Source organism: Daphnia pulicaria, chromosome 6 (genome assembly GCF_021234035.1).
Source record: "Daphnia pulicaria isolate SC F1-1A chromosome 6, SC_F0-13Bv2, whole genome shotgun sequence".
Taxonomy (NCBI): domain Eukaryota; kingdom Metazoa; phylum Arthropoda; class Branchiopoda; order Diplostraca; family Daphniidae; genus Daphnia; species Daphnia pulicaria.
The window spans coordinates 1,341,780-1,369,729 of NC_060918.1; the positions used below are offsets into that span (position 1 = coordinate 1,341,780).

At 42.8% G+C, this 27,950-nt stretch overlaps 2 protein-coding genes and 2 long non-coding RNA genes across 9 annotated transcripts in view; 2 read left to right on the forward strand and 2 right to left on the reverse strand.

Annotated features, from left to right (window-relative positions):
- Nucleotides 1-9,434, reverse strand: part of LOC124343574 — a 25,070-nt gene extending 15,636 nt beyond the window's left edge. For 3 of the 5 annotated variants that reach the window (XM_046796938.1, XM_046796942.1, XM_046796935.1), the window contains exons 1-2: nt 9,301-9,434; nt 4,826-5,028 (exon numbers count right to left, since the gene is read on the reverse strand). In XM_046796938.1, the coding sequence (XP_046652894.1) occupies nt 4,826-5,028; nt 9,301-9,434 (337 nt within the window). Of the gene's footprint in view, nt 1-2,882; nt 2,952-4,825; nt 5,029-9,300 lie in introns of those variants that run through there. The other 2 variants (XM_046796937.1, XM_046796940.1) reach the window with 2 other exon arrangements.
- On the forward strand, nt 3,463-13,409 carry LOC124343916. The gene is made up of 3 exons (XR_006919440.1): nt 3,463-3,575; nt 9,316-9,556; nt 9,641-13,409. It is a non-coding gene; the product is annotated as an uncharacterized LOC124343916 (long non-coding RNA).
- A 539-nt stretch (nt 13,410-13,948) lies between these two features.
- Nucleotides 13,949-26,552, reverse strand: LOC124343622. 2 transcript variants are annotated; one of them, XM_046797017.1, is made up of 6 exons: nt 26,270-26,552; nt 20,640-20,811; nt 16,235-16,670; nt 16,044-16,166; nt 15,030-15,894; nt 13,949-14,939 (listed from the first exon to the last, which is right to left on the reverse strand). In XM_046797017.1, the coding sequence occupies exons 2-6, from the start codon at nt 20,700-20,702 to the stop codon at nt 14,429-14,431; spliced, it is 1,998 nt and encodes a 665-aa protein (XP_046652973.1). In that variant the 5' UTR covers nt 20,703-20,811; nt 26,270-26,552; the 3' UTR covers nt 13,949-14,428. The 2 variants fall into 2 exon arrangements, with proteins under 2 accessions (XP_046652973.1, XP_046652972.1); XM_046797016.1 differs by having other exon boundaries at nt 20,640-20,814.
- LOC124343904 lies at nt 16,677-20,629 on the forward strand. The gene is made up of 4 exons (XR_006919428.1): nt 16,677-17,875; nt 17,955-19,193; nt 19,375-19,474; nt 19,696-20,629. It is a non-coding gene; the product is annotated as an uncharacterized LOC124343904 (long non-coding RNA).
- Nucleotides 26,553-27,950: the final 1,398 nt, after the last annotated feature.

The window sequence follows — 27,950 nt, forward strand, 5'->3', positions numbered from 1 at the left end:
AGGGAAGTGGGAGTCAACAGGTGGAATGGGCGGCCGGCTCCCGCTTCGACAGATATCCCCTGTCGTAATCATTGGGTAGAAATCGACGAAGGTTATGTACAGGCAACAACCCGAAAAAAAAAAAGTTACGACACAGACGAGAGTCGTCATCCACAACAACAACAACAACAACATCCCCCGACAACGAGAAGTTGCCAACATTATTATTATTATTATTATGCGCTGCTGCCGCCGTCTTGGTTCTATAAAATTTCCACCGAGGAAATGATTTTTAAATAAGAAAAGAAAAACCCGGGAAAAAATAATACGCAACGTCGTAACAAGTTGGAGAGTCGTAACAAGTTGTTGATGGATCGAGACGGCCATTTTGGTGCTGTATACGCTGGCGAATCGAAAACAACAACAACAACCAAAAAATCACAAAGGATAAAGCGCTTGAACACGAAGAAAGAACAAATAAAAAAAAAACTGTCGGGAAAATAAAATTTGCACAGATGACGATTGTTGCGAGCGCGTCGGAATTTCCCATCGGCCGCAAACACACGTCGAGCTGGAAAAACCATCAGACTCACACCTTCTCCCGCTGTTACTTCTGATAAACATGTCCGTTTGGTTGCGCGTTTTTTATTGCGATTGCGAATTCACTTTAGAGTTTGTCTCCGTCGTCTGCTCATTACCATTTCTTCTAAAATTCTATTCGACAAAAATCGTAAAAATCGTAAAAATTCAAAATAAGCGGTTCTTTTTCCCCCCACTTGTCGTGGCTGCTGCTGCTGCAGCTTCTTATATACTCCACCCAAATGTATGGCTCCATGTCTGGCCACATTAGCCGAGCCAAAAGGCGCTGATGCTGCCGGGAGAAAGTAGCTAATACACGGCGCGCAGCTATCGAAAAGGAAAAACAGCCACACGAACATTATAGCCAAAACGATGCCATTATATTAGAAGAAAAACGGCAGGGTCGCTTTTTGTGTCTGAATTTTTATACTTGAAAATGTTGGGTTTTATTTTGTATTTCAGCTGGGGGACTGCTGCATCCACATCAGGAGACACTAAACGACACCATGGAGTGTTATTGTCGTGCAAGTCGAGGAATAATATCGATGGAAAAACCGCAGCCGAACTTAACGTCCAATAGAAAAGTTAAAAAGGATTGAGAGTGAGTGACTTTGATGGCCGATTGCCGCTCAAAAGAATCGGGAAAACATTTACAAAGAAAAAAATAAATAAATGATTTAATCATGATAAATGATTGGTCGTTGGAGTGAACTTGAAAATGCCGCCAGAATTTGAAAAATGGGGATTTATGATTTCGGCGCGCGCTCAACAATTGAAACTTGATGATGATGAAGTTTTTTTCTTTTTAAAATAAAAAGAAATGAAAAGATTCAACGTCTTGTTAGATCTCGGTACGAGATTCTTGATTTGACTCGGGGCGCACCTGCTGCTTGTTTTCTTCCCCGTTTGAATTTATTCACGAGCCAGCAGAGAGCCCCTGATTAGCAATTCCAATATGAGCTCGATATAATGCAACGACGCTATCGGAAGTCATCGATCAGCCAAAGTACAAGACCCACCCCGAAAGGAGAAAAAGATAAAGAACCAGCACACAACACATTCGCTGATTATCTATTCAACATTATGTATAGAAGAACGAACGCGCATCTATATGATGATGGCGACCAACAAGAAGAAGAAGAAGCTCAAAATCAATTTTTTTTAAAACAAAAAGGGCGTCCTCAGTTACCATCGGCTTGTAAAACTTAACCACAACAACAGCCAAAAAACAAAAAAGAGACAAAATAAATTTTTTAAAAAAGAAAGAAAGAAAAAGAAACCGGATCGAGAGAAAGATGATCGCGTCACGCCGACATTGCCAAATATAGGCCGGCCTGGCTAACATAACACAAGGCGGCGAGCTTAGATTATTTATTTTTTCCCTCATTTCATTTCGGTTTTTCAAAGTCGCAAAAAAAAAAAAAAATAACCGACCGGATTGACTCCATGAAAATATTCTTATTTTTCCGCCAGCCCCCAAAAAACAACTTTGCGACGAGCGTGTACGGAACGTGATGAAGAAAAAAGGACATGCAAGGAAAAGATAAAAACAAAATTCCCGGCTGCAAAAATAAAAAACGGGCCACTAACCGAATAATAGACGCCAAAAAGAAACATCTTTTCTGTTAAGAAAGCTATAGCAAGCTAGCTGTAGCTTAGGTCTAGGATATGATGTACGGTTCATTGGCCCGATTGCTTAGACAGTTTTTGGTGGTGGTGGTGGCCGGGTGGGCCTTATAAGGAAGCGCCGGATTTATTTGACTCTGGTCCGGGCACAGCTGTTTCGAAACGGAAGGGGCGGGTGTGGGCGAAATTTGGCCAAGGGTGCATGATGATTGCACACACGTACTACACATCACACACGGTGCACGCTAGAAAGGCTAGAGAAAACGGCAGCAGCCAATAAGAATAAACGTTTTTTTTCGCCGGGTTATGTAGTATCTCGTGAGTGTGTTGTGTGCCACGTCAGATTTTTTCGTCGAAAATGTCCAGCATCGCCAAACAACATTACTATCGCTCTCTTATATCATCGCACACACACACTAACCTTCGGGCGCTTGGTAGACATTTTTTAGGGCGATCCTCGACTTCTTTTCTTTTCACGGAGTCTCACGCTGGGCTCTCGCCAGTGATCCCCATCGTTTTTATTTCAATTAAGATTACGTCTCCCCTCGCTGAGAAGTTGGAAAACAACAAAAACCTTGGCTGTACAATTGGACTAACCCAATTGACTTTTCCTTCGTTTTGTTTTACTAATCACAAAACTTAACCCAACAGTAAACCTACACATGTAATAAGCAGATGGGAATCAATGGAGAACTTACTGGAAATTGGTCGAAATTATCCACCTGTCCATCAACGCGGTCGGTCGGGAATGAAAAATGGCGCGAAAGTGGAGCTCGAAAGAATAACGACGTCCGCCATCGATTAGAACAAGACTAACAATGAATTGATTCGACCGGAGCTCGGTTGAAATTTTCAACAATAATTCAATATTATTATTGATTTTCATGGATAAATACCAAGAATATTTTTTAAATTAAATGCTTCAATTTGCTGACCATAATCTCATGACTGTGATTCAATATTTTCTACAATTAAATTCATCGTGGTCTTTGATAACAACGTGGGTGGGTGAAAATATGGAAAAGGAGGGGTGAGTAAAGAAAAAACTACCAATCACAGGCCTCCTCTGCCCCCCCCCCCCGTGGTCAATGCCAACGATGCATTGAATTTTGAAGCATTCAGAATTAAATCAGAATTGTGAAAGGATGGTCATAAAATTGAGAAATTTTAGTAAAAAATATTTGTAATAATTATCTTTGAAATTAAAAATTTATATTTAATCATTGTTGAAAAATTGCAACAAAGCACCAGTCGAATCGGTGACCGTTCATTTTCATTGTCAGTATAGTTCGTTCGTCAATGGAGGACGTCGTTCGCGCCTTTTTCATTCGCCACGCGTCGATCGATGCAGGAGACCCACACTGGATAATAAAATTGTCGTCCATTTCAAAGTAAGTTCTCCATTTCTTGCATGTTGTTTTTATTAGCTTTTATTGTGATGTCGATACATAAAACGAAAGGAAATGATTTGGTCATGGGTCGGGTGTCGGGTCTGGGGGTCGACACCTTTCACGACCGTTGGGATCCTCAACCATTGGCAAGCGAAATCCCCCCCAAAAATCATTGAATATTCTCTCCTTTTTTATTTTATTGGTGAAAAGAAACAAACTATGAATAAGGAGCGAAAAAGATGTCTGACATCAAAGTGTGTCTGTACTACGTTGGTTCGAAAAAAGAAGGGCGACACAGAGTCGCCGGGTGTCCCAAAAACCAGCCCGAAATTCTCTCGTCTATTATTCTAATATTATGTATTATAATTTATATTACAATTCGTTTTTTTTTTTTTGTTTTTGTCTTGTTTGCTGGTTTTTCCCCTTCCAGTCGGTTAACTTTGTGAAGGGTTCAGCAATCTTGTATCTGCGATCCATTTCATTCAAAAAGACTTTTTTGTTTTTGTTTTTGTTTCGCCGTAAACGGGCAAGATCGGGGCGGCCCGTCCCGTCCCGTTTTTCTTTTTTTTTTTTTTTCTGGTTTTGTTTTGTCGTTGGGACGCGCGCGATACGATCGATGGTATGGAAAACAGGGGGGCGATATATAAAAGAAGAACCAAAGAGAAAATGATCACGAAAGAATAACATTAGCAATAGCCAGCCCAAGAAGAAAATAAAACTTTTTTAAATATTTTGACTTTAAAGATTTCTCTACACAATGTTTTGTTTTTTCCCGAATCGGTAGCCATCACACAGCTGCTGCTGTGTCGTGTTGTTGTTGTTTTTTTTTATTTATTTATTTTTATATTTTTGTGCGTGTGTGTGATGAATGAACTCGGTTCCATCATCTGACAGGTTTGCGGGGTTATCCGCACGGCTTTGCCCTAATCAACAAGGCATCCCAGCATATTCAAAGAGGTTCGGCTTTTTAACATAATGAACGGGTTCGGCCCCCGAGAGATAGAGCGCACACACACAGCTGTGTGCAGTGTGCTCTCGTGTGTACTTCATAGACTTGACGGTGTCTATTCACAAGAAGAAAAAAGAAATCTGGCGCTTTTTTTGAATATAATACACACCCGACACTCCCAAATGAGGCGGCAGAAAACCGAAATCATCCACCAATCCGATTCGTTTTTTTAGATTAGAGAAAAATGGCCAAAAAGAAAAGAAAAATTTAAAAAATTTATTTTTTGGTTATTTTTTCTTACTCTGCTGTTGGAGGCTAAAGTGGAGCCCTCGCAGCGGTTTGAGGCTCTTGAGTTGGAGGGCGTAGTCGACCATGGTGGGCAGTTGGGTGTCGAACAGGTCCTGGCGCTCGTCGTCGCTGAGCCAGGTGTCGACCACCTCATCGCAGAAAACGTCAAAGACTTTCTGGTCACCCAGAGTTTCCTCGTCCGGCTCCAAACTGGTACTGGAAGAAAAACAAATGGATGGCATTATTCAATTTGAGATTTATTTGAAATGTTTTTTTTTTTTTATTTTCAAAAGTTGAGAGCAGCTGCGTGGAGACGTTGGGAAAAAAACGAGAAAAGTCACATTCCCTTTAGAGGAATTTTCTATTGAAAAATGTTCAATGAGGGAAACAACTAATTTAGACACGAGATGTAACCCATACGTATAAAGACTAATGTAGCAAAGTAGGTTCTGCATTCAAACTTTTATTGGCTGTGCAGCGCTGGCCCTTTGAATTCGCTCACAGTCGTGGTGGGTGGGCCATTATTATCATTCAGATCGGGTTGCACAGACCAATTTCAGAGCTATAGATATATATACTACGCACATTCAATCAAGGGCTGGTTCTCTCCTATGTGTGTGTTTAGTCTTTCTCTCTCTTTTGTCGCTCCATAACAAAGAAGTCCTTAATTCGGGACTCACGATTTCACGTTGTTGTTTTGCTGCTGCTGCTGCTGCTGCCTCAGACAAAACAGCAGCAATTTCGGGAAAGAAAAGGAAAAATAAAACTCATTGTCATTTATATGAAAAAAGAAAATAGCTTTGTGTGTAGTATCTAGTGACGTAACACATAACATATCAAAGACATATAAGAAACAACCATTCCCGGGGCTGCTGCTATGTGGTAGCCTCCGCTCTGCTGCTGGTCCGGGACCATACGGGCTTTTGTTCTGCGTGCAGTTTACATATTATACATGTAGTATTTTTCTTTCCTTCTTTTAAAAGTCATCGTATAGTTTTTCTACCCCACCGTTTTTCTCTCTCTCTTTTTTAAAATGTTTGCTTATTTATTGTTACGATTATGCGTGCAGCAGTTTTTATTTTATGACGTTTCGAGGAAATGTTGAAGAAAAAGAAGACGAAAATGCGTTTGTTCTTTTGTTCCGGCGAATGAAAAATCATTTTTCGTTTTGTTGATTTTGTTTTTTGGAGGAGTTGGTTCCTTTTATTTTATTTTATTTTATTTTTTGGCGAAATTTATTTGATTTCACATAATGTTTATTCGGGAATGAGAGTTGTTGAAAGCAACAACTCTGAGCGTGCATTTGATACACGAGTTTTATTTACACTGCGACTATAATACAAAACTGGTGGCCGAGCCACTCACACACGCACACACATATGGACTGCGGACCTTGAAATCACATTTCCAGCGAAACGGACAAGAGGGGAAAAGAAAAATAAAATTTTTTTAAAAAATAATAATTTTATTTTATTATAAGAAGAAGAAGAAAAAATTATAAATATACATCTTTTTGGGTGTGCGATTGTGACGTGGAGGATATAACCTGAGAGAGAGAGAGGCAGAGAGGACGTGGTCAAACAGTTGAAGAGCGTTAGATGTTGTTGTTGTTGTTAGCTGCTGTGTTAGCCTAGCTGAGCTGTTACTAGCGGCTCGAATTTATGGCGCAAAAAACTGACATTTACCAGATGGGCGTCGACCGCCCGATGTCTTTTTGACGCGCTTCTGCGTTTCAAAAATGGCTATACGAGATGAAGAAGGCGAAATGTATATACCGTATACTCTTGTGTGTATAGCCCAAGAGAAGAAGAATTACACGGCGTCTATAAAAATATATATTTATTTATATAGGTGCCGTGTGTGTGTGTGTGTGGTTCCTTTTGAGTTTCGGCTGGTCGCGATTTGTTAGCTAATGAGCTCCAAAAAGAAAAAAGACAAAACTTTTTATTTTTTGCCGCTTTTGTGTGTGTCCTTTCCTAGTCACTCCACCCGTCATAACACCGCCGACCCATTCAAATCAATTATCTTGACTAGTAAAAATAAAAAAAACCTTGAGAAAAATAAAATAAAAAGTCCCCCGACAACACCAATAAGGAATCGCCAAAAAGACCAACCAAATCTAAAATAATTTTTTAAAAACTAATAATTTTTCAAGTCAAAAGAAATACATTTTGCCAAACAATCTCAAAGAATCAGATAAGCAACCCCCTCCGACAACAAAAACTCTATGGTAGCCACATAACAACAGCAGCTAAACAACATGAGCCGCTGTTGTTGTCTAAATATTTCTTTTGATGTCGATTCATCGACCCCCAAGTTATTTGATTTTTTGGCTTTTTTACTCTGTGGAAAAGGCCGAATTTACGAGCGTGAAAAACATTTCAACCGATCTCGAACGAACCAACGAACGAAAAAAGAACGCGTTAAGGAGGTGATGGTTTGTTGTTGTTTTTTTCCTCTTCTTTTCGGTTGTTGTTGTTGTCGAGCTGCTGGAACAGCAACACCATTCATAGCTATTTACCCGTTGGTGTGTGTTGTGTAGCATTCTGGGCACGTCGTCTATATACCTATAGCTGCTGCTTTTGTTGGCCCGTTTATTTGGGTTTGAAGCGCATTTGTTGTGTGTACATTTCCCGCGACTGGTTTACACGGTGCAGGAACCTTTTTTTTCTTCTTCTTTTTCCTTTCTCACCGCTCGTTGACCTTTTAATTCTTTGTTTTAATTTTCACAAGTCCCAAGTGTTTTTTGCCCGCGTGTCGTTATTGTCGTTCTCTTTTACTTATCTGGAAGAAATTGCGCCCGCATAATAATAACGGCGCTCAAACGGCGAAGGTTATGTGACTGCGCCATTTCGGGGCCCCGAATCGCTGCCAAAAAACTTGGCTCGATTAGTCCAGTAGTATGAACCCCCTTTTATTTCGCTGGAGCTCTTCTTCTTCGCAGAGCGAAATAAAAAAGAATTTCCTCTCTCTCTCTCAAATGACGGCCAGCAACGCCAAATACATCTCTATATAATAACGTCTTAAAAGAAGAAGAAGAAGAAGAAAAATCGTCCTAGCGGCCTTATAAGGAGCTCGACTTTTTCTTATTTTGGTGTGGGGGAGTTGTGTGCGATTGTTTTTTGTCTTTTTCTTCTCGTCCGTTTGTTTGAAAATGGGGAGTGTGTAGTGTAGTGGGTTTAGGTTCTAGTGATACTTTCGGGTAGAATCTCAACCAAAGTATCGAAAAAAGAGAAAAGTGCTGGGAATCAAAACATGTGTGCGCGCACAGTTGAATGTTGTAGACGCCAGTCCCAGTTGGTATAGAAGGAATGAAGGCGGGATATAACGTGCCAAGTGTTCAACAACAACAACAACAACAAGGTAGAAAGGCAGAGGTGATGATGAAAGGGATTGAAATGGGTTCCCCCAGCAACTCTCATTCCCATAACAGAGAGAGAGAGAATGAAGGAGATTTCATATTTATGATGGCGCATCTATAAACATTTGAAAAGGAGAATTTTTTTCTTCTTCTCTTTATACACACACGCGTATAGGTCGTCGTCGTCGTCGAAAAAAGTTTTATCGCGTGCCAGGATCGCCACAGCCCCGAACGAGCTCTAAGAAAAAGAAAAACCTTACTGGTTTCATCCATTTCCAATCGATAGAGATTCTTATCTCTCGTTCGGGAAATGAAACAGTCCCGCAACAACAACAACAACAACAACCAACCCAAAAGAAGAATAAGAAAGAGAGAGAGATAAAAAGGTGATTTGATCGCGCTATGCCGCGCCCGGCAGGGGGAACTCTTTTAAAAAACAAGAGATAAGAGAACATCAACAAAAGAGTCGCGGATATTTACGACGGCCATCAGTCGCCACAGTTCAGTTGATTTGTTTTGTTTTGTTTTTATTTTTTATTTTTTTTTAGTTGATTTCGTCTTTTTATTTCTCGCCATTTTATTTTGTCGAGCGTGATCGACACTGGGCGAAAATGCGTTTTGCTCCGTCCCAAATGCAAATTATCCAATTCCAATTGCATCGCGCCATTTCAAATTCGATCAAAATCAAATGCTGACCAAATCAAATAGCTCAATCGTGACCAGTTCATTGAACCGGTCGCATCCAAACACATCCAGACGGCCGCCACTGGGGTGATTTATGAGACTCTGGGATTTTTATTCAGCGTGTGCGCAAAATGGCTAGTCCGTGTAATTGACCGTGTTGGAAATGACGTATCCGGGACACCTCTCTACATGTGTGTGTGTCCACTTGACAGTTATGGCTGGGTAATAAGGACTTTTTGTGCTGGGATGAACATTAGCAATTGAGTCGACTGGACAACAAAAATGACAAGGTGAAATTTCCCTATCCCCCTACGCCCGGTTCTATTTGAACGCGGATGTGAAGGTGACGGTGCGAAAATGACGACAGCAAACGTCAAAATAAAAATTTTAAAAATTAAAATAATAATTTCCAAGTGATGAATAGAGGACACTTTTTTTTTTACTTGCATAAATTGTAGATCTTGAGCAGGGCGTCTTTGAGCTGGACGGCCGTCCGCACTTCCCGTTTCATGGCGTTCAGGTGACGCTGGAGCGTTGGCCAGGTGGGCAAGTCGCACGGAAGGAGCACCAGCGCCATCTCCAAGTCGATCCTTTCACCGCTTCAAGCGCTCACCCAATATCATCCGCCTCAACAACAACAACGGCCAACAACTCGACGGACGCAATTTGTTTTTTGGGTGTCCACCGCCCAGCAATCTGGTAACAATTATCTTTTAAAAAGGGAAAAATTGGGTTCAACACATCCAAAAAGATGATTTCTTCTTTTTCTTTTGGCCAGCGCAGGGCCAGCCAAAGTTCGTTTAGTACAAACGGACGAGATCAAAACACGGCGAATCACAGGCTCACATCATTTCGCACTAATGTAACTGTGGAGACGGACATTTCGACTGCGGAAATTCAAACTGGAAACTGGTTTGTTGTGTAGCCTTGCAGTGTGTCCGGTCAGTGACTGGCTGCGCTGTGTGCAAAGGAGGTAGAAGAAACGGACCGATGCTGGCCGACACAACTGACGATGGTGTCCGACACGAGCCGTCTGCCTTCTGCCCGTTTGTTGCGGGACCTCCCTCTCTCTCTTTTGGCTGTTCTGTGCAGTGCATACGTGCTTATACCCATAGAGCTCCTGCCCAGCTTCTCTGTCTCCTTCTCCTTCCTTCCTTCTCTCTCTGTTCCTTCTTAGCCGAAACGACTTATTTTTATAAATAGATCCCGGGAGAGCCAACCGACGAAGAAGAAGTAGAAGGGAGGTCGTTCGTCTAAAGGACTCACGCTCTTACTCTCTTTTCTGATTCTTTTCGTTTATTCTCTCTCTCTTTGATTTCTTTTCCTTCTTCTTCTTCTTCTTCTTGTGTTTTCTTAGCGTCGTTCGTTTCTGAGCTGGGCGGCCTCGGCACTGCTGCTGCCCGGCTCCCGTCCAGCAGCACAAGCAACAGCAGCGCATTCTTCAATTTTCTTGTTGTGTCTCTCGGGCCAATTAAACCTCCCTGGTTATGCCGGGGGTTTTTAAAAGGACCCCCCTTTTTGTCTTTTGACTTGTACGGGTGGAGATGGGGAGGGGGGGGGGGGTCGTGTATAGTCACGGGCAACTGTGTTTTTACCAATTTTTTTGCCCGGCCAGCAGCAGCAGCAGCAGCCGGCGGAGAATGGCGCCAACATCGTCACCTCGTTGTCGCCAAGGATATCAAAACGTCCGGACTATTTTATTTTTATTTTATTTTATTTTATTTTTCTTCTGGTTGGCGAAACGGGGAATTTTGTGTTTCGCCCAGCACCAGCACATCCTTGTTATTTTCTCGTTTTACAGTTGTGTGTGTGTCGCTTGTCGCCGTGATCGTTTCAATTGTAAACGTCGCGGACGGCCGCCGTTTTTCGTGACGGATAACACACAAAATCACGGCCATAGAAAGAAAGAAAGAAAGAAAAAACAAGAGTTTCCAGTGTTTTGCCCGTCTCGTCTTTCTCCATCTGTTTTTAGACGGACGTGTATACACCACACACACACACACACACACGGGTAACAGTAGATGACACTGGGGCTGAGCCGGTGACAGCAACAAAACAACTTTAAATAGATTAACCGGCCCCAAACCGAAAAAAAGAAAAGAAAACTCTTGTCGCCTAGACTATCCCCAAACCTATAAAAATAAAGGGGCCTATGAATAAACTAGAATTCTAAATTTATTTTAATTACAGGGGCCGGAGTGTACGGTGCGTTCAAAAAATTCTCCTCTCCGTTTTTCACCGGGTTATTGGTTTTTAAATATTATTACGGCGGGAGAAAATGTTGACTATCCTGGCGGGGAAAAGTCAAAATGTTTAAATTCTAAATAAGATGTGGCAGGTGTCAGGGCTCTGTCATAATTCATGTTCCACCAGCTTCCAGACATCCGCCAGTTTTTATTTTATTTTATTTTTTACTTTTTTTCGGGACTTGTCAAAACGGACGGCGAGACTCCCATCACGGACATGTGTCTGAAAAAGTAGAAAACCGATCCCGTCCCTTTTTGGTTTTCATTTAAAAAAAAATTGACTGTAAAATCTTGAAAAAGTTAACGTTACACGTCAAAATAAAAAACAAGATAGCGCGCCGAAACTTTTGAAATTTCTCCCGGAAAAAATAAATCAAAAAGGTGGAACTTAGTATATTATCGTCGTGACTTGGCTGGGCCGAAATGGCTTTCACGTGCGCCCGCTGATTTGTTTTTCATTCAATGATTGAGATTTTCAAACGTGTTTTGATCGGCTGTGTGACGCCTCGATCGAAGCCGAAACGCAATCAACTATTTTGGCCCTTTATTTTTCCCGCGTTCATATTTCGTCACGCCATGACGACAGATTGGAGAATATTTAAAAATGAAAAATCAACCACGTAGCCTTAGTCATGATTACAGTAACTCATTTTTAGTGCGACACTCGATGGTCGAGCAGTTGCGCAATAAAGTCGTCGTCATAATGATCGTTCATTTAATATCTAAGATGATGGTGTTATTTTCAATGTAACGGGGCGTTTTTGTAATTGGTAACACGCAAAGAGGGCGGAACGCGTCGTCTTGGAAAAGTGGAATGATTACATTCGATGTAATTAAAGGAAATTGGATTTCACAAAAAAAACTCAAATTAAACTAAGCGCCGGGATCCTCCCTTTGTTTCTCATTGGCACCGTCAAAAGTCACGAACTTACTCGAACGAAGAGTCGTTTCAAACCATTTTCGAACTCAGCTGCAAGTTTTAAAAATTTAAAACATTTTTTAAAAAATCCGGGTCATATTTTTTGACGGTTTTTATTTTTTTTCAAACAGCCGTTCGGTACGCAACATTGGCGTCGGTTTTTCTTTGAGTGGAAGGGAGTTTTCGCATGCGACGCGGGACTTCCCACGACGTCTCCTCCTCCCAGTATAGATCCACCACCTTCTATCTATCCAAGTATAAGCGGGTGAAAGAAGGGTGGTATATCTACCGTACACAACATCCGTCATGGGAGGAAATGACATTGAATCTCTGGCGCCCGCCAGCGATATCATCTTGCAGCAGAGCCTTTGACGTGTCGTCCCAAAAATAAACGACACCTCACGCCCAATCTCTTGCTCTTGCAGTTGCCATTGCAGTTGCCATTGCACCAAAATCCCAATCCAAGCTAAAATGAAAATGTCCGGATTCCCTCTACCGGGTGGGATAATTGAATCGTGTCGATTGCGTCTTGTTTTTTTTCCCTTTCTAAAAATTGCGTTGCCCATAGCAACGACACACAGCTTAAAATAATAATAATACCAAAAAGTTGGGGTTTGAGATATGGGCGAGTTGTTAGTTCGTCTCGCCAAGATGGTGCCAATAAAAATCGAGGCATAGACATACACGACCCTTTTCCCTATCAATCACGTAGTCAAGAATATTCGCCGTAAAGCGGGGGGTGGTGGTTGGGGGGGGGGGCCTTGTATATAAATATAGCCAAAGGTATTTATAAATATGTGACATACCAAGACGGTCTGGAATGTTTTTTTTTTCCCTTCGACCGATTCCGTGGTGGCATTGAATTCAATGTCAATCGGTTGGTGCGCCATCGCTGCTTGCCGCTGTGGTTTTGTGGCCGTCTCGCAGGAGAATTTTCGGTTCTATTATCATCTCTCGTTATCTTTTAGCTGTTTTATTTTATTTTATTTTATTTATTTTTTAAATTAGAAATAATGAAGTGGAATGAAACGAAGATTGGGGATGTTTGGTTTTTTTTTGGGTCCGGCGGTTGTACCCCGCACGACTTGTACAATTATGTATTATGGAATGATCTCTTCCGCATCGTCAAATCTCTTGATACAAATCCAAATAATGAGATAGAAAAAGGTATAGAAGAATGTAAGATGTAGAGAGAGAGAGAGAGAGATGAGAGCCTTTCAAAAGAAAATTTCATAAATGGGCGGTGAGGAAATGGGGTGGTTAACTCTCATTTTTTTAAATATATATGTTAAGGTTGTGTACAAATTCAGTTGGTCTCCTCCCTTGCCCGTCGTCTGTCTGTGTAGTAGGTGTGTAGTGTAGTGTGTAGTGTGTAAGTATGTAAATGTCTTGTGTGTGTGTGTGTAATGTAGAGTGTGTGAATAAATAATAGTATATATCAAACCGCCCCAGAAGGATGTAAAAGATAAAAAGAAAGCCATACTTAACGGGAAAACAATTCGGAAATCATTTCAGAATTCTGCCCGGTGGCGGAACAAAACCCAAAGCGAGAGAGAGAGATAAATAAATAAATAGATATTTTTGAAAAATTAAATGGAAAAGCGCTCGGTTATCCGACCGACCGAAAAAAAATAATAAAAAAATTCAAAAGAAGAAGAAGAAGAAGATCAAAATGAGATGATAGGAGGAGATGTAATTGAAGGCATTTTTGAGCATATATCGAATACGCAACGAGATAGAGACTTGATGGGGGAAGGAAATTAAAAATAGTGTCCGGCGGTGTATAGGTGTGTATAAGGTGTAGGAGGAGGAGGAATAAATTTAAAAACAAAAATAAACGAGACAAACCCTTTTGCGTTTCGGGGAAACTTAATTAAAACACCCAATATTAGAAAGGAAGGAAGAAAAAACCCATACAAAATTTTGTTTGTAAAATAAATGAAATCAAAAGATGATGGGAGAAATCCAGCCGATAGCGACGACTTCATCTTAGTCAATAACTCGCCGATCGAGAATCGCCCATTCTAGACATCTCCTCATCAAAAGAGTTTTGTGTTTGAAATAAAACTGAATTCAATCAATAAAAACCTCATTTAACCGGTCCAGCAGATGATTTCAAAAAGAGCCAAAAAAGACAGAAAGGAGATAGAGAGAACTGGACAACGCCAAGATTCCAAATGAATACGACTCAATGTGGGGGTGGGGCTCGTCTAATGAAATTTTAAAATAATGTGATAATTAAGTGGATTAAAAATTAATTTTTGTTTTGTTTTGTTTTCCCAGCGGTGTGTCGGGGAAAGGAAGTTTTATAGCCCGTCTCGTCCTATTCGTTGTGTTTGAGTCTTAGTGGTTGTTAGTTGAACTTTAAATATTTAATCAGCTTCATTTGTTTTGTTTTATTTTCTTTTAAGACTGGGTCTCCACGACGGACTTGCTGGGATTCCGGATAAAGTGGACGGTGCTCCAGTCGCGGAAGGGGACGGACGGCGTGACGACGCTGCCCATGCTGACGTTCATGTGCGGATGAGACGGGCCGTCGTGATCGGCTTTTTGCAGCTGCCGGTGGTAGCAGAGGAAACTGGCCACCAGGACGGAGATGACGACGCACATGGCCAGCAGAACGAACAGGGCCGAGAAGCCCGGAGCCGGCAGGCAGATGCCGTAGACGACCTCCTCGCGGATCTTGCCCTGGAAGATGGTGACGCTGGGCACGTCGCCGTCGCCGTTGGTCGAGTTGCTGTTCAAAGAGAAGGCCAAGTCGACGGCCGAAATGACTTCGTAGCCCACTTTGACGCCGACGTCGGCGCTGCGCACGTGACGCTCGTGAATGGCGTACGAACGCTTCGATCGGCTCTTGACGCCCTCGGACTTCTTCTGTCGCACTTCGTATTGGCTCAAATCGTGAATGTGGGCGATGCTGAAATTTGAAAATTTGAAAAATTAGAATTTTTGAATTTTTGAATTTTTGAAAATTTTGGCGGGAAAAATTAATTTTTTGAATTTTTACTCGAATTTGTCGAAATTGAGACTGCGGGGTCCGTGCGGGAATTTGCCGGGTCCTCGTTCCGAATATTTGTTATCTTCGGATTTTTTCTCTCCTCTTTCCAGGGGCCGGTCGATTGGCGATGGTAGAGCGACGCTGAGTCCCTGGTCCTGGGTCTGGCTGCCCGGAATGGGGATCGGGACGTCCACCACTTGAGCCTGGGCTTGAGGCGGAGGAGGTGCCACCTGGGCGGAGGCCACCGGACTGAAATTGTCCTTTTTCTTCTGGAAGAGTCCAGGGCGGGAAGAGCGTTCGGGAGAGCTGGGCTTGTTGCGGCCCAGCAGACCGAAGAACGGACGTTTGCTGCTGGTCTGAGGCTCCGGTTCGACTTCGCGGGCTGGCGGAAGTGGATTCCTCCTCTGGGCCGGATACTGCTGCTGTTGCTGGACTACAGGCGGAGCCACCGGCAAGTTGCGGCCGGGCAACGGCTGAGGCGGCAGCTCGTAGGCGGATGAAGATTTCTGCTGGGCCGGAATGGGAACGAATGACGGAACAGGTGCGGTGGCGGCCGGATTGTAGGAGGCCTTGGTCTCGGTGTAGGCCAGCTGCTGCTCGGCCGCCCGGCTGATGGTCTTGTCGCAGTGTTCCGGGCATCCGTGCCGGCAGATTTCCACCTTGCAGCGGATGTAGACCTGGAGCGAGTCGGGGAACTTGAAGGCGTGGAAGAAGGCGTAGCTCATGACGGTTGAGCGGCCGTCGTTGCTGCGCAGCTTCAAGAATTTCGAGACCATCTTGGGCCGGAGGACGCAGCCATGCTCGTCCGACAGCTGGATGGGCCGGTTGACTCCGTCAGAAGCTTCGCACGACTTGACGCGCATGTCGAATTCACCTGGAACCAAAAGGAATAATAAAATCAGCGACCGCAGTTGCAACAACAACAAGAAGCCGGCCAAGTCAAACGGTGGATATCCGCTCGATTAATCCGCCGCCCGTTCAACTGGAAACTGAGAATCAATCGAAAGAATTTTCTCTTCTTACCCGCTAGATCGTTGATGGCGACGACCATCGTCAGAGTGGAGCCGAGTGGAACGATGCCACTGATTGGACTGGCCCACGGCCCTTTGCCGTTTTGAATTTCCATCCAGCAGTCGACGTTATCACCTGGTGAGAGAAATGACGGTTGAGTTTTAAATTTCAAATGATTTCAATTTGATAATAATGAAATTAACCTCTGAAATTGAGCTCGACGACTTCGAGGTCGGCGATGACCATGGGCGGCTTGGTGGCCGTCTTCTCGTAGTCGTTGTACCACTCGCAGCGGAGCCGTTTGGCCTCGTCCCAGACTTCGATGAGCTCCTCGTCGTACTGGACGACGACCGTGTTCTCGTAGAATTTGCCCTTGGCGTCCGGCTTGGTCCCGCACCCGTTGTAGATGATGGAGAAGCGGAAATTGGTCCGGCTCGATTTCGGGTGGACGTAGACGCAATTGTCCTGGCCGAATTGGCCCTTGGAGAATACCAGACCGGTGAAGGGCTTGTCGAACGACAGCTGCACTTCCATGTGATCCTTGGCGCACATGACTTCGAGATTTTGAATTTGCGGCAAGTTGACGGGCCGCTCCTGTTGCCACGGCTCCTGACCCAGGGCGTTCTGCCCATTTCCTACCTAATTTCCCCAGCCCAAAACAGATAATGAAGATGTTGATTAGAAAAGATTTTAATATCCAACCGAATCTTTTAAAAAAAAAATCATTAATGATGCCATTAAAACTTGTTTGGTCCGTCGTAAAATATTTAAAAAAAAAAAACGACTGTGCTGTATAGAGGAAAGGATATTTAATTATTTATATATGGATCAACCGTCGCGGGGTGTCTTGTGTTGGAAGAATGGAAAAAAAAGCAAAAGATGAAAATGGTTTTTACTTTTTAGAATTGTGGCGAGGTACTGGCGCGAGCGCGCGCTCGACTTTCATCTTTTTATTATTATTATTTATTTTCACGACAGCGTCAACTATGCGCGCAAGTCGTTATAGATTAACTCTCTCTCTCTCTCTCTCTCCCGTCGTGATATGTCGGGGTCTTAATTATCTGCACATAAACCTTCGGGGTTTGTTCTGTCTACCTGATAGACGCTCTACCGAGTTTGAATTTGTCTCTTATTTTCTGTCGGCTGCTTCCCAGTAATTATACACGGGCTATACGGAACGAAAAAATCATCATTTACCGGTACCATTTTAAAGAAATCAAAAGTAATGGAATCAAAAGTCGATTGGCATTATTCGTCGCTTGTCATTTCAGTTTAATTTCGCCGACATTTTATTTCTTTTTAGAATTTTGACAGTTGGCCGAGGATGACAGATGGAGATTGGTACTCGGCAACAGCCAGTGCACAGAGTGATATGAAGAAGAAACCGTTTTTATTTTCTCCGGGTGTACCGGCGGGGGCGTTATACGATCCGGGGCCAAATGATTTCGAAAAATCCGAAGAAAAGAATTTGATTTTTTTTTTTTTTTTTTGTTTTTTAAAGGCGGACAGTGCACGCGATAGGGCGCTTCCTATACATCAAACGCCGTGACCTTTTGGTCCTCCACACAATACGACTATTAAAGCACGCATATTTTAAATTATTTGAAACATATAGCTACAGCAGCTCTGTTATTCTTGATAGTTTCATTTAAATTTCGGCCACTAGTCTTTAAATTTTGTCACGCCATCTTGGCCGGCAATGACTTGGCTTTTATTTTAAAAAAAAAAAGAATGACTGATTTTCCATTTTTCTGGTTGCAGCTTGCGCTGACGCCAAGGCAAATAAACAAACGAGAAATCGGTAGACCGCGCGCGATTGCATTCATGTGAATTGAAATATACCGGTGACTGAAACAGTTAGAGACTTTCTCAAGGATATCTGCTGGTTCTGTAGCGACTAAATCTTTTTTTCAAAACGTCTAGAAAGAGGTGGACATTCGTTGTGTGCATTTCCGAAAAAAAGGAAGAATAATATTAGATGGATGGTTCAATAAGAACAAGGTGTATAAATATACACACACACACAGAGACACACAATCAGGCGACCGCAAAAACCTAACTGCACTTTTCCACCAGGCACATGCAACTTCCTCTTTCGTTCCTTCTTCCTCTTTCGCCACCTTGCCTTATCCGCCTTCTTCTCCGCATTGTCAAGGGCCGTTTCCCATCAGAAAACCCCCCCACGCACAATTCCACTCTTCGTCATGTATATAACTTCACCAACCAAAAAATCGTCAAGGTTCCCTCTCTCTCTTTCGCTTTCCAACAGGGGGCAATAGACGCCGAGCCCAGTGAATTTCAACCCAAAAAAAAATAAAATGAAAATCTTTTTTTTTTTTTTCATATTATAGGCTATATCTCCCAGGGCTTGTATACGTATACATTCGATATACCATCGAGAGGGAGCCAGCCAGCTGGCGGATACACATATGCTTGACAGCCAAAACGGCATGCTATCTACTACCTACCAGAAAACTTTTTCGCTTGTAACTTTTTTCGGTACCGTTAAAAATACATGTATGAGCGCCGGCGAAACATTTGAAGAGAATTGCCAAGAGGAGACGAGTCTTTGCTTGTCACGGAACCCGCCAGGCATCGAGAAATAATGTTTCTTTATGTATCGACTACTTCACCATGTGAAATATACAAATGGGAGAGCAATTTTTTTACGCTGACGCAAAAGGCTTGGCATATTTCACATTTTCCCAACCTGCAAGCCATTCTATTTTCTGATGATTTCGCAAGCGAATGATTAATTCTTCTCGAGGGCAGATGTTATTTTTTAAAACATAGTTCTGATATAATAGTTTTTTATTCGAGCGTGGGTGAGAATTCACGCTTTTATCGTTTGAGAGGTTTGAATTTAGGCGGGTCGATTTTTAATTATGTTTCGATCGATACCTAAGAATGGCTATGGCTAATTAGAATATTAGTGTCGTCTTCTATTTTTGTTTCTCAGTTGTCAGTTTCACAGTTTCGATAAGGAGAGACCACGCATAAGATTATCAAGAAAATAATCACTTTTTTGGAGACGTATACACGTGGCTAACACGAAAAATAGCACAGCAAATATAAATTTACAAAAATGGGGTCGTCGTATCAACTCTGGTCGTGTCTCTGTAGTGTAGAATCGTTCAATCCACACTCCATGCTGTTTCTCAGGTAAAAAAACCAAGAATAGAAATGGAATGATCATGAGAGCTTTAAATAGAAGAGTTAAACCTGTTCCAAAGTTGGGAAATTTTAGCTCCTGAGTCCTGACTAGCATTTGTCATGTATGCCCTCTGTCATGCAGCGGCATGGCAGTTTGTTTCCACCATGTAACCTTTTCCTTTACGTACAGATTTGAGACCTGACCCAGCCATGATAACTACAAGATATTCAAGTTCTGCATGTGCAGTTATTGACCCGTCATCAGCAACAACCTCAGCATCATCACTTGGGTAATAATGTCTGTTACTTTTATTCCTGCAAGATGATCTGCTATTTTATTGATACTTCATGTGATGCATGACTTGCATAGAAACAACATGTAAACCTTAAATTCTCCTGTTGATTAACAATTAGGGTTTACCCACTGCCTCATTTTCCCTCATTTTCAACTTGTCCTAACTTGATGTTACTGTAAACATTTTTCGTAACCAATTTTTTTACTTTTATTTAGATGAACAGCATCCCATATTCCCATCTGATAGGTGACACTTCCCTTTCTTTGAATCCCCTCTGTCCTGTACACCCATGTGAATGTGGGTGTATTCACGAGACTGAGTCCCCTTTTACCTATCCTGCCTGGTGGATTCAACTTTTCAGCGGATGGATGAAACCCTTTGCGATGGATGCCTGGCTGTGGATTTCCCAGGCTTAAAGGTAGGACAAATTCATCTATATTCTCCCTTTTTTGACAATTTGGTGGCGTTTATTATCAATTGTTGCGGAGTACGGAATACGATTAGTCCTGAGCTAGGCCGTTGACTGGAACTGGGTTTTCTCTTGGTATTTTTGTTGACTCAGTTAGGGTTCACTAAGCAACTCATTTGTTGAACTACTGTAGATAAGGCTTGTTTTCTTTTGTACCTCACAACTTTGTCTGTGGGTATAAACCATCAAATTTCTTAAATATTTTCACTCGAAACACTTCCAGCAAAGTGCAACTGATGAAACATTTTTTGAACAAGAGGTTGGCTACTTTTGTCTTTTTCTGAAAAGACTGAAAAGAAATGTTTTTGTTTTTCACCAACAGCGCAGCCATTTCGATCCCGTTCTAATGGCCTTTTCGTGACCGGAATCGCGAAGAGAAAAAAAAAAGGCCGGGAGAATCTACTTCCGTCGTAAATATTTCGTTTCGCTTTTTTATTACATACTCGTTTCTTTTGTTCTTTTCCTCGATTGAATTGTCTCTAAGAATTTTCTTCCGTTATGGTCAATGGAATGAAGCGGCGGCCCACCAAACAGAGATAATCCACTCATTCGTATGTGCAGCTGGGTGCTGTCTGAGCTTATTCGCCCGTTCATCACACACACAGCCGTTTGGTTGAAATCGAAAATGCAGCCATTTGAGTGCTGTTTATTGTCTAAAGAGGCAAAGAAATGTTTGGTTGGTTACGATACCTGGAGGATGGCGAAGAGTAGCGCCACTTTGGCCAGAACGGTTGTCGACCCCCGGCTTTTCATGGTGGTGGTAGATGTGGAAAAGATTGTTGGCTCCGTTCGACGTCCCTCTTGCAATCTGGCCGCGGTGCTGTTCAACGCTCGGATTTGCTCGTCTGGAAAATGTGCAAACCTGCTGGAACCGAGAGAGAGAAAAGTGGCAAAGAAATCATTAGTCTAACTGTAACAAGCCGGCAGGGGTGTACATATAATTTGTGTTCCATTCTCAAAGAACTTCCTGCTGGCCAGATGGACACGACGAAAACACGAACAACGAAAGAAAAGGCTGTCGGGGGGGTAGCCTTCACCACCTGGACCATCTGCTGTCGTTTTCATCTTATAGATCAACGCACTTTCAATTCTGGATTATAACGCTCAGGTGATTGCAACTTGGTTCCGTCTTAACTGGCGTGTGTTACGACGTCGTTGCTCGTCGCCATTTTTGTTTCTTTCTTCCGTTCGGGCATTGCGACGACGCTGTGGCCCCTGGAGGGGTTGTTAGCGCTCGAATAATCATTGTCATCGGCTGATTCACGATGCCCTGATTGACTGACGAGCCGCAACAAGGCGGTCAGATAACCTAACGGAAGACAGCGGCCATCAGCAACTGTCAATTCTATGGGATTGACTCAATCACACAACGAATTTTTCGTTTGAAATTGGCCCAAGGGAATTCACACGAAATTCTGGAGGCCTTTCTTTTTCATTTCTGTAGAGTTAAAAAATACGGTTGGTTTTGTCTAACGTCGCCAATTCATCGACTTCCTACTTTGATGATTAGTCAATATTGTAATGTTTGTTGTGTTTTCTATTGGCTTTCCTTCGAAAAAGGAAGTGATCGTCACCAAAATAAAAAGCGGATGCCCGGAAGCGTTGACCAAAATCGGTGGTAACGAACGGATGTTGTACAACATTCCCCCCACCACTCGTTCGAAAATAAAATTCTTTCTCCTCTACCCAAAAAGAAAACGGAAACTAATAATGGTGTGTACAGGGTTATTGCGTGTGTGTATATATAAACACTATAGCTAGAGATAGCAATGCCATAGTCATTGGACGATTTCGAAATGTTTGATTATTGTAAACGATCGAATTTTGCTTTTCTTTTGGAGAGAATCAGCCTAATAATAGTTGAAAGAAATAAAAAGCAGTCGGCGCAATTGCCTCCAGGTGACTATGGGAGTTGTGCGGCGAGAGTGGTGTGTAGACTCGAAAGGCTCTAGGAGCGAGAGTTTTTATTTTATAGACAAGCAACGGTATTTTCTGACGAAAACAACAAAAAAATGAACGAAACAATTTTTTTTACGAGCGACTTTTTCAAGGTGGAGAGGAAGAAAAAAAGTGTCTGATGTCGTGCAGTTTTTTTTGTAAATTTTCGTTCGTTTTATTTACCTAACGAGACGCCAACAGCCGAGGTACAGCCGAGAGTACGGTCTAGAAATGATGGGATATATACACACAGCCGTCGTCACAGCAGTTCATCAAAAATTGGTCGAGGCCAATAGTCACGCTTCGACTGGCTCTGGATTTTGATGATGACAGTATATATTCCGTTCTTCTTCAAAAGATGGCAAGAAAAAAGCCAACCCTCCCAGTTATCTCTCTACACTACATAGAGAAATGCCGCAAGGCGATGTATCACGTCCCGACATATATCATCCATATTGGGGAGAAACCAGAAAGGAGCTAGCTAGAGAGATAAGCGCGTCACATCCCACCCAACCAAACCCAAAACCTATAGCCAGACTTTGGGGTTCATCCAACACCCATGGCCGATCGTGGAAGAAACTTAACGGTTTCACCAGTTCCCCCCCTTCGTTCCTTTCTCGCTCTGGTATGACCACCAGTTGCTTGTTGTTTTCTCGTCCGGCCAACGCACCTGTTACATCGCAGTTATATATTTTTAAAGGAGCATTCGCGGGAAACCGGCCCAGCGGCCAATGCGCTTGATGATGGCCACTTTTAAAAATTTTTTTCCCAGCCGAGCCAATTTTTGTCCATGCACCATTCGGGCGAAAAAAATAACGAAATAGATTTTTCATGACGCTGCGATAAAAATTTTAAAATGTCGGAGAGAATGCGGGTCATTTCGGTCCACTAAAGCGCGGCAGCATCATGCCAGTGGACCACACAGCGGCGCTCGTCTCTCTCCAACTGTTTGATTTTCATTAACGGAACCGTGTGCAATTTGTCGCTTTCCTTGATTGTCTTACAAGCGAACAGACGGACCAGACGTCAAATTGTTTGAATCTTGGCTCCAGGAAGAATGGCTAAGAAGCTGATGGGAATAACAACCAAACCGGAAAAATTGTGGCCAGCGATGTGGTTGACTCGATGACACGACCGCAGTCGCTCATCTTTCTTTCATTCTTCCTCGGCACACGCTCACGAACGATGTCCAGTCCAGGCTGGGAATCATGGGAAAAAAGACGGTCGACTAATGGCGGGGTGTAACTTTTTCCGAGTCTAGGAATCTTTGTCATTTTCTTGTTTCGAAAAAATAACATTCTGCTGCGCAAAAACAAAAAAAAAAAGGTTCGAACAGGTTGGACACAGTGTATAGTGAGCTGGACACGACAGCACGACTGACGTCACAAGCTTCAACGGTTCATGGAACCCCCTTTGGGCGGCTCACGCTAGGCTTGCCAGATGATGCGCCAGCCGGTTGGAAATCATCATTTAATCTTAATCTCAGCAACAACAGTCTATAGGCTGGCTGGCTGTGCTCTGGGTGGAAGGCTCTTTTCTTTTTCCGGGTTCCAGCAGCAGCAGCTCGTTCAAAACGCTCAGCCCTTTGAAGAAGAAACGGAATTCCAACGGGTTTACCGGTCGTACGTACATAAAAACCAGCTCTCTCCTAACGCGCAATCTGTCGGAATTTGTTGTTTTTTCTTGTTGTTCTCAAGTACAAATGGCTGGCGCGGTCAAGGGTGTTATTTCCGCACTGTCAAGACCATCCGGCGCTCCAGCAATTGGCATCTTGTGAAAAAGACAAAAAAAGCGCCAGGTTGTCAATGGTTTGAGAGCAACGAACCGATTGGTGGAAAACGCTCAATTTTTTATTTAACGACGTGTACGCCAGAGAGAGAGACTCGGGTGAGTTTGTAGAAGCAAGTCGAAGATGTGGTCGTTTTTTTTTTAAGTATCTAAATAATAATTGGATTAAGAACGATGAGAGAATGTCTTTTGCCGATGATGGCGACCTTTTTTGATTACGTCAACTTTTGAACTTGGACCTTTTGCAGTCCTAAATATCTTGTGGCTTTTGGGCTTTTGACTTTTTGTCGTTGCGTGGTTGGTTCATTTTCCTTTATTTTCCTCCCTTCTTATTATATAATAGACTGCGCCGTGTGTCTGTGTCATGATGGAATTAAAAAGAAAAAGAAAAGAAAAGGCGACGATAAGAAAGTCGAGTTGTAATCTCTCCCTATCCACCCTCACTTTTTTTGTTCGTTGTAATCCGATGGACGCGCGGGAGTCACTTGAGATGATGCGGATGTGGACTCTTCGCCTCCTCGTTGAGGCCACTAGTGGCAATTGCGGGTGAAGATCATCATCACGATCTTTCGTGATGTTGAAGCACACAACATCTTATATTTCATTTTTTTTTCCCCCCAACTTGTTATTTTATTATTTCTTTTTTCTAATTTGTTAAACCTTGCACCGGCACCGGTTGTGTGTCGTTCCTCACCGTGGGGTTTTGCGTCAAAAGGCGACACAAACAGTTATTTAGGAACCGGCTGTCGTCACCGACAAAAAGACAAAACTTTTTCTTCGAGCAAATTCCGTTGCTTTTCTCGTTTCTTCTTTGGCAGTTTCTGGTTTCGCTTGCCAACAAACCAGGAAAGATGAATTTTTCTCAGCTAATTTAGCTATTCCCTTGTCTCTCTCTCTTTTTTGAATTGTTATCCCTCGCTACCAAATAGAGACACTTGCCATTTGCGTCTGACGTATTTCGGCGAAAATGCGGAAGAATACCAAAAGGTAAAAAAAAAGACTGTAGTGGCAAATAGGTAACCCCACCCAACAGGTAAATGACCGTAGACGTCATGAGTCAACCACTCAACCCGTAGAGCAATAACACACAGACACTAAAACGGTGAAGGCCTCGGCCATGTCTGGGGATGAGACGGTGGGGAGGGAAAGCAAAATTCGTAACACGTCTCTACATAATATTCCAGTGTCCTCCAGCCATTTTTCTACATATCCCCTCTCAATCACACACCCAAGGTAACTGTAACTGTATGTGTGTGTCTGGCAGGGGGGGGGGAAGCTTTTTTCTTCTTTCCAAGATGCGTAGGGGGAGATCTTTTCTACTATTACGCCATAACTCTCCGCGTATATACCGTTGCTCGCCGACGTACCTCAAAAAGAAATAGTAGGTCTAGGAAAAAAATATACAGACGATTCTATCTGGCCTATCGAGAACCAAACTTAGCGAACCATTCAGAAAGAGAAAGAAAAAAGGTGGAAACCAAAAAGGGCTGGTGGAAGAAGAACCCCAGACGCACACGCACCTTGTTATAAAACCAAGGGCTCTCCATGTGTGTGTGTGTGAGTCAAAAAGAAAAAAAGAACTGAGGGTTATTCTTTATTTTTCTTTTTTTTCCTTTTCCTTTTTTTTTAAATTTTTTGGCTGCTGCTATCGCATGGGGATAACGGCACTTATCCTGGAACGAAGGAAGACCCGACGACTCAAAAGACGACACGCTTGAGGAATGCTTTCCCGTGTGTTAGTATAGTATATTTCTTTTAAAATCCCAAAATGTTTTTTCTTCTTCAAACCCACCCTTCATGGAGAGTATGTGTATATTCTTCTTTTTCTCTCAACAATCCTAACCTAGAAAAATTAATTCCTCGAGGCTTTTATTATTATTATTTTTTCTCTTCATTCGAACCGGGTGGGTTATTCCCAAGTTATTTTCTCTTTTTTTTTTTCCTTTCTATACATATACCGTATTGATGCTGAGGCTCTTTTTGGGGATATTCTTTTTGTTATAGCTTCTATGAACGCTGCCGCGGGATTACATACATAAATACACCACCGGTATAATCATAGAGCTCCTTTCAACAACCAGAAGAAGAAAAAAAAAGAAAGAAAAGCAGCGGAATGTTGATGAGCAGTTACCTGGAAAAAGGTAGTAGTCTATCTATAAGAAAAGAAAAAGCCCCCGAGAGCTTACGTGCGTACCTCAACCCCCCCTATCCCCGCCCATCGTTTTTTCTTCTTCTTCTTTGCCCCCGACTCATCTTTTTTTCTTCTTCTTCTCTGGATGATTGTTCAACAACATTTCTGACCAGGAGTCAAGTCTTGACCCAATTCCCCTCCGGTTGTCATGACCATGAAGGCGGAAATCAATCGACATTCTCGTCTGTCCGTCTAACTGAACTCTCAACTGGTTCTTCTTCTCGATTCTACATAACCCTGAAGTCCGGTTTCTCAGCCAACGGGATGAATTTCAAAATAATGAAACACGAATGCCGGTCAATCTCGTGGCCGCCAGTGCGCCAGACATCCCAGACATCCCCCCCAAAAAAAACTCAAAGATGGGCACGTTTTTGTTTTTTGAATATGAAAATTGTCTTCTTACCTTTTCAATTAGCTAATGGGAAACTGTCGGGTTGATTGGATGGATCCGAATGGAATTTGTGAGACACGATGGTGTAGTAGGGGAGTAGCCCAAGTCCTTCGGTTTCTTTATCGAGAGGAGGAATATAAATCAACCCAAATTGAATGATAGAACCAACGAGGAATGGCAGGAGACAGCCGAGAGTGTTGTAGTAGAGAGAGAGAGAGAGAGGAGCTGCTGAAAAACACTTGCACCGGTCGAAGCGATCCGAAGAAGACTGCCACTGACGGTCGCCGCTGCTAGGTGTATGAACCGTTTGAAAATCGTCCTCAAAAAGAGCTGCAGGTGCTGTTGCTCCAAGGCCTGCGGCAGAGGGGAGGAGCTGTAGGGAATGGGAAGGAGGAAAAAACAGCGAGGTACGTACATGAGTTTGTTGTTTGGGTGGGGGATAAGAAGGAAGACGATGAGTGAGAGATAGCTGCGGGCAGGAGAAAGAAGAAGAAGAAGAAGAGAGTTCTTCTAGCGGACTTTCGCCTCACTGGTTATTACACCAACCTTGACCGTCGCCGCATTGCACACACGTCGTTTTTTTTTAAATATTTGAATGCTTCGCCCAGCCAGCAGCAGGACCGGCGTCTCCGCTGTGCCGGCCAATCTTTTTATTTAAGGGAAATCGATTGCATACTGTACACCTTTTGCGTCTAGACAAATGCCTGGCCAATGGCCCGTCGAATATCCCAAGTGATTATTTTACCTTAAATGTTTTAGGGTTGCTAGTTGCTTGTATTCAAATCATTCTGTTATTATAAGAGATTCAAAATGCCACAGTGTCCTACATTTTCCATCGGGTAATTATTAAATTAAGACAAATTGTAATCAACAGCTAATAATATCAAACCGTTTATTTGAAATGTGGCCAATCACTGGCGACACCATCACACCAGGAAGACATAAACATATTGAGCAACGGTGCTCGGATTCTAATGGACTTTCCAATGAGAAAAGGTGGGAGGAAATATTTTCCAGACATCAGCTGGACCCGTGGAAAGTGAGAAAAAAAAGCGGAAAAGAAAAACGAAAACAAGAACGAAACGTTCCCATCAACTGAGTCTGGCCAGTGTGGGTGCTGGGCAGCAGCAGCAGCAGCTATACAAGTTGATGCGTGTTCAACGCACCGTGAATGGCCAGCCGGGGACAGACTGCTGCTGCTGCTGCTGACTGCCGGAATGTCCGTCCGCCAGACGACGACATGAGGGAATATAAAAAGACTTCCGGGTGGTTTTTTTGTTCACAGGTCTCCTCCTCTCTGATGATTCCTTTTTCCGCTTACGGGGCCATTCCGCTTATAGATTTTTCGGGTCTGTCGTCTGGTTATGTATCGAGTCTCGGTTGATATTTTTTGTTGTTCTGTTGATTCATAATTCAGCATTCAGCCGGAACCGATCGTTTTTCTTCCAAGTTTGTTGCCGACTTGTGGCAATATCATCGGCCAAAAGCGGCGATTTGAATCTCTTCTTATGCGCTCGACTGGCATTTGCATGATTATCATCAATCGCTCTTCATCACATGTTTATGCAAACCTGCTGATCATCCAATGGCTTTATTATGCAACCCCCTCCGAAACACAAAAAATATTGGCGGATAAATTCTTTGGGTATTCCATAATAATTCCGGTAAATAAAGGAAAAAATCAAACGCCCAA

Coding starts and splice junctions, on each gene's coding strand:
- LOC124343622 (XM_046797017.1), bottom strand. CDS start 20,702: ATGAAAAGCCGGGGGTCGACAACCGTTCTGGCCAAAGTGGCGCTACTC. Junction 16,671..20,639: donor TACTCTTCGCCATCCTCCAG/GTATCGTAACCA, acceptor TGGGGAAATTAG/GTAGGAAATGGGCAGAACGC. Junction 15,895..16,043: donor CGCCATCAACGATCTAGCGG/GTAAGAAGAGAA, acceptor TTTTGGTTCCAG/GTGAATTCGACATGCGCGTC.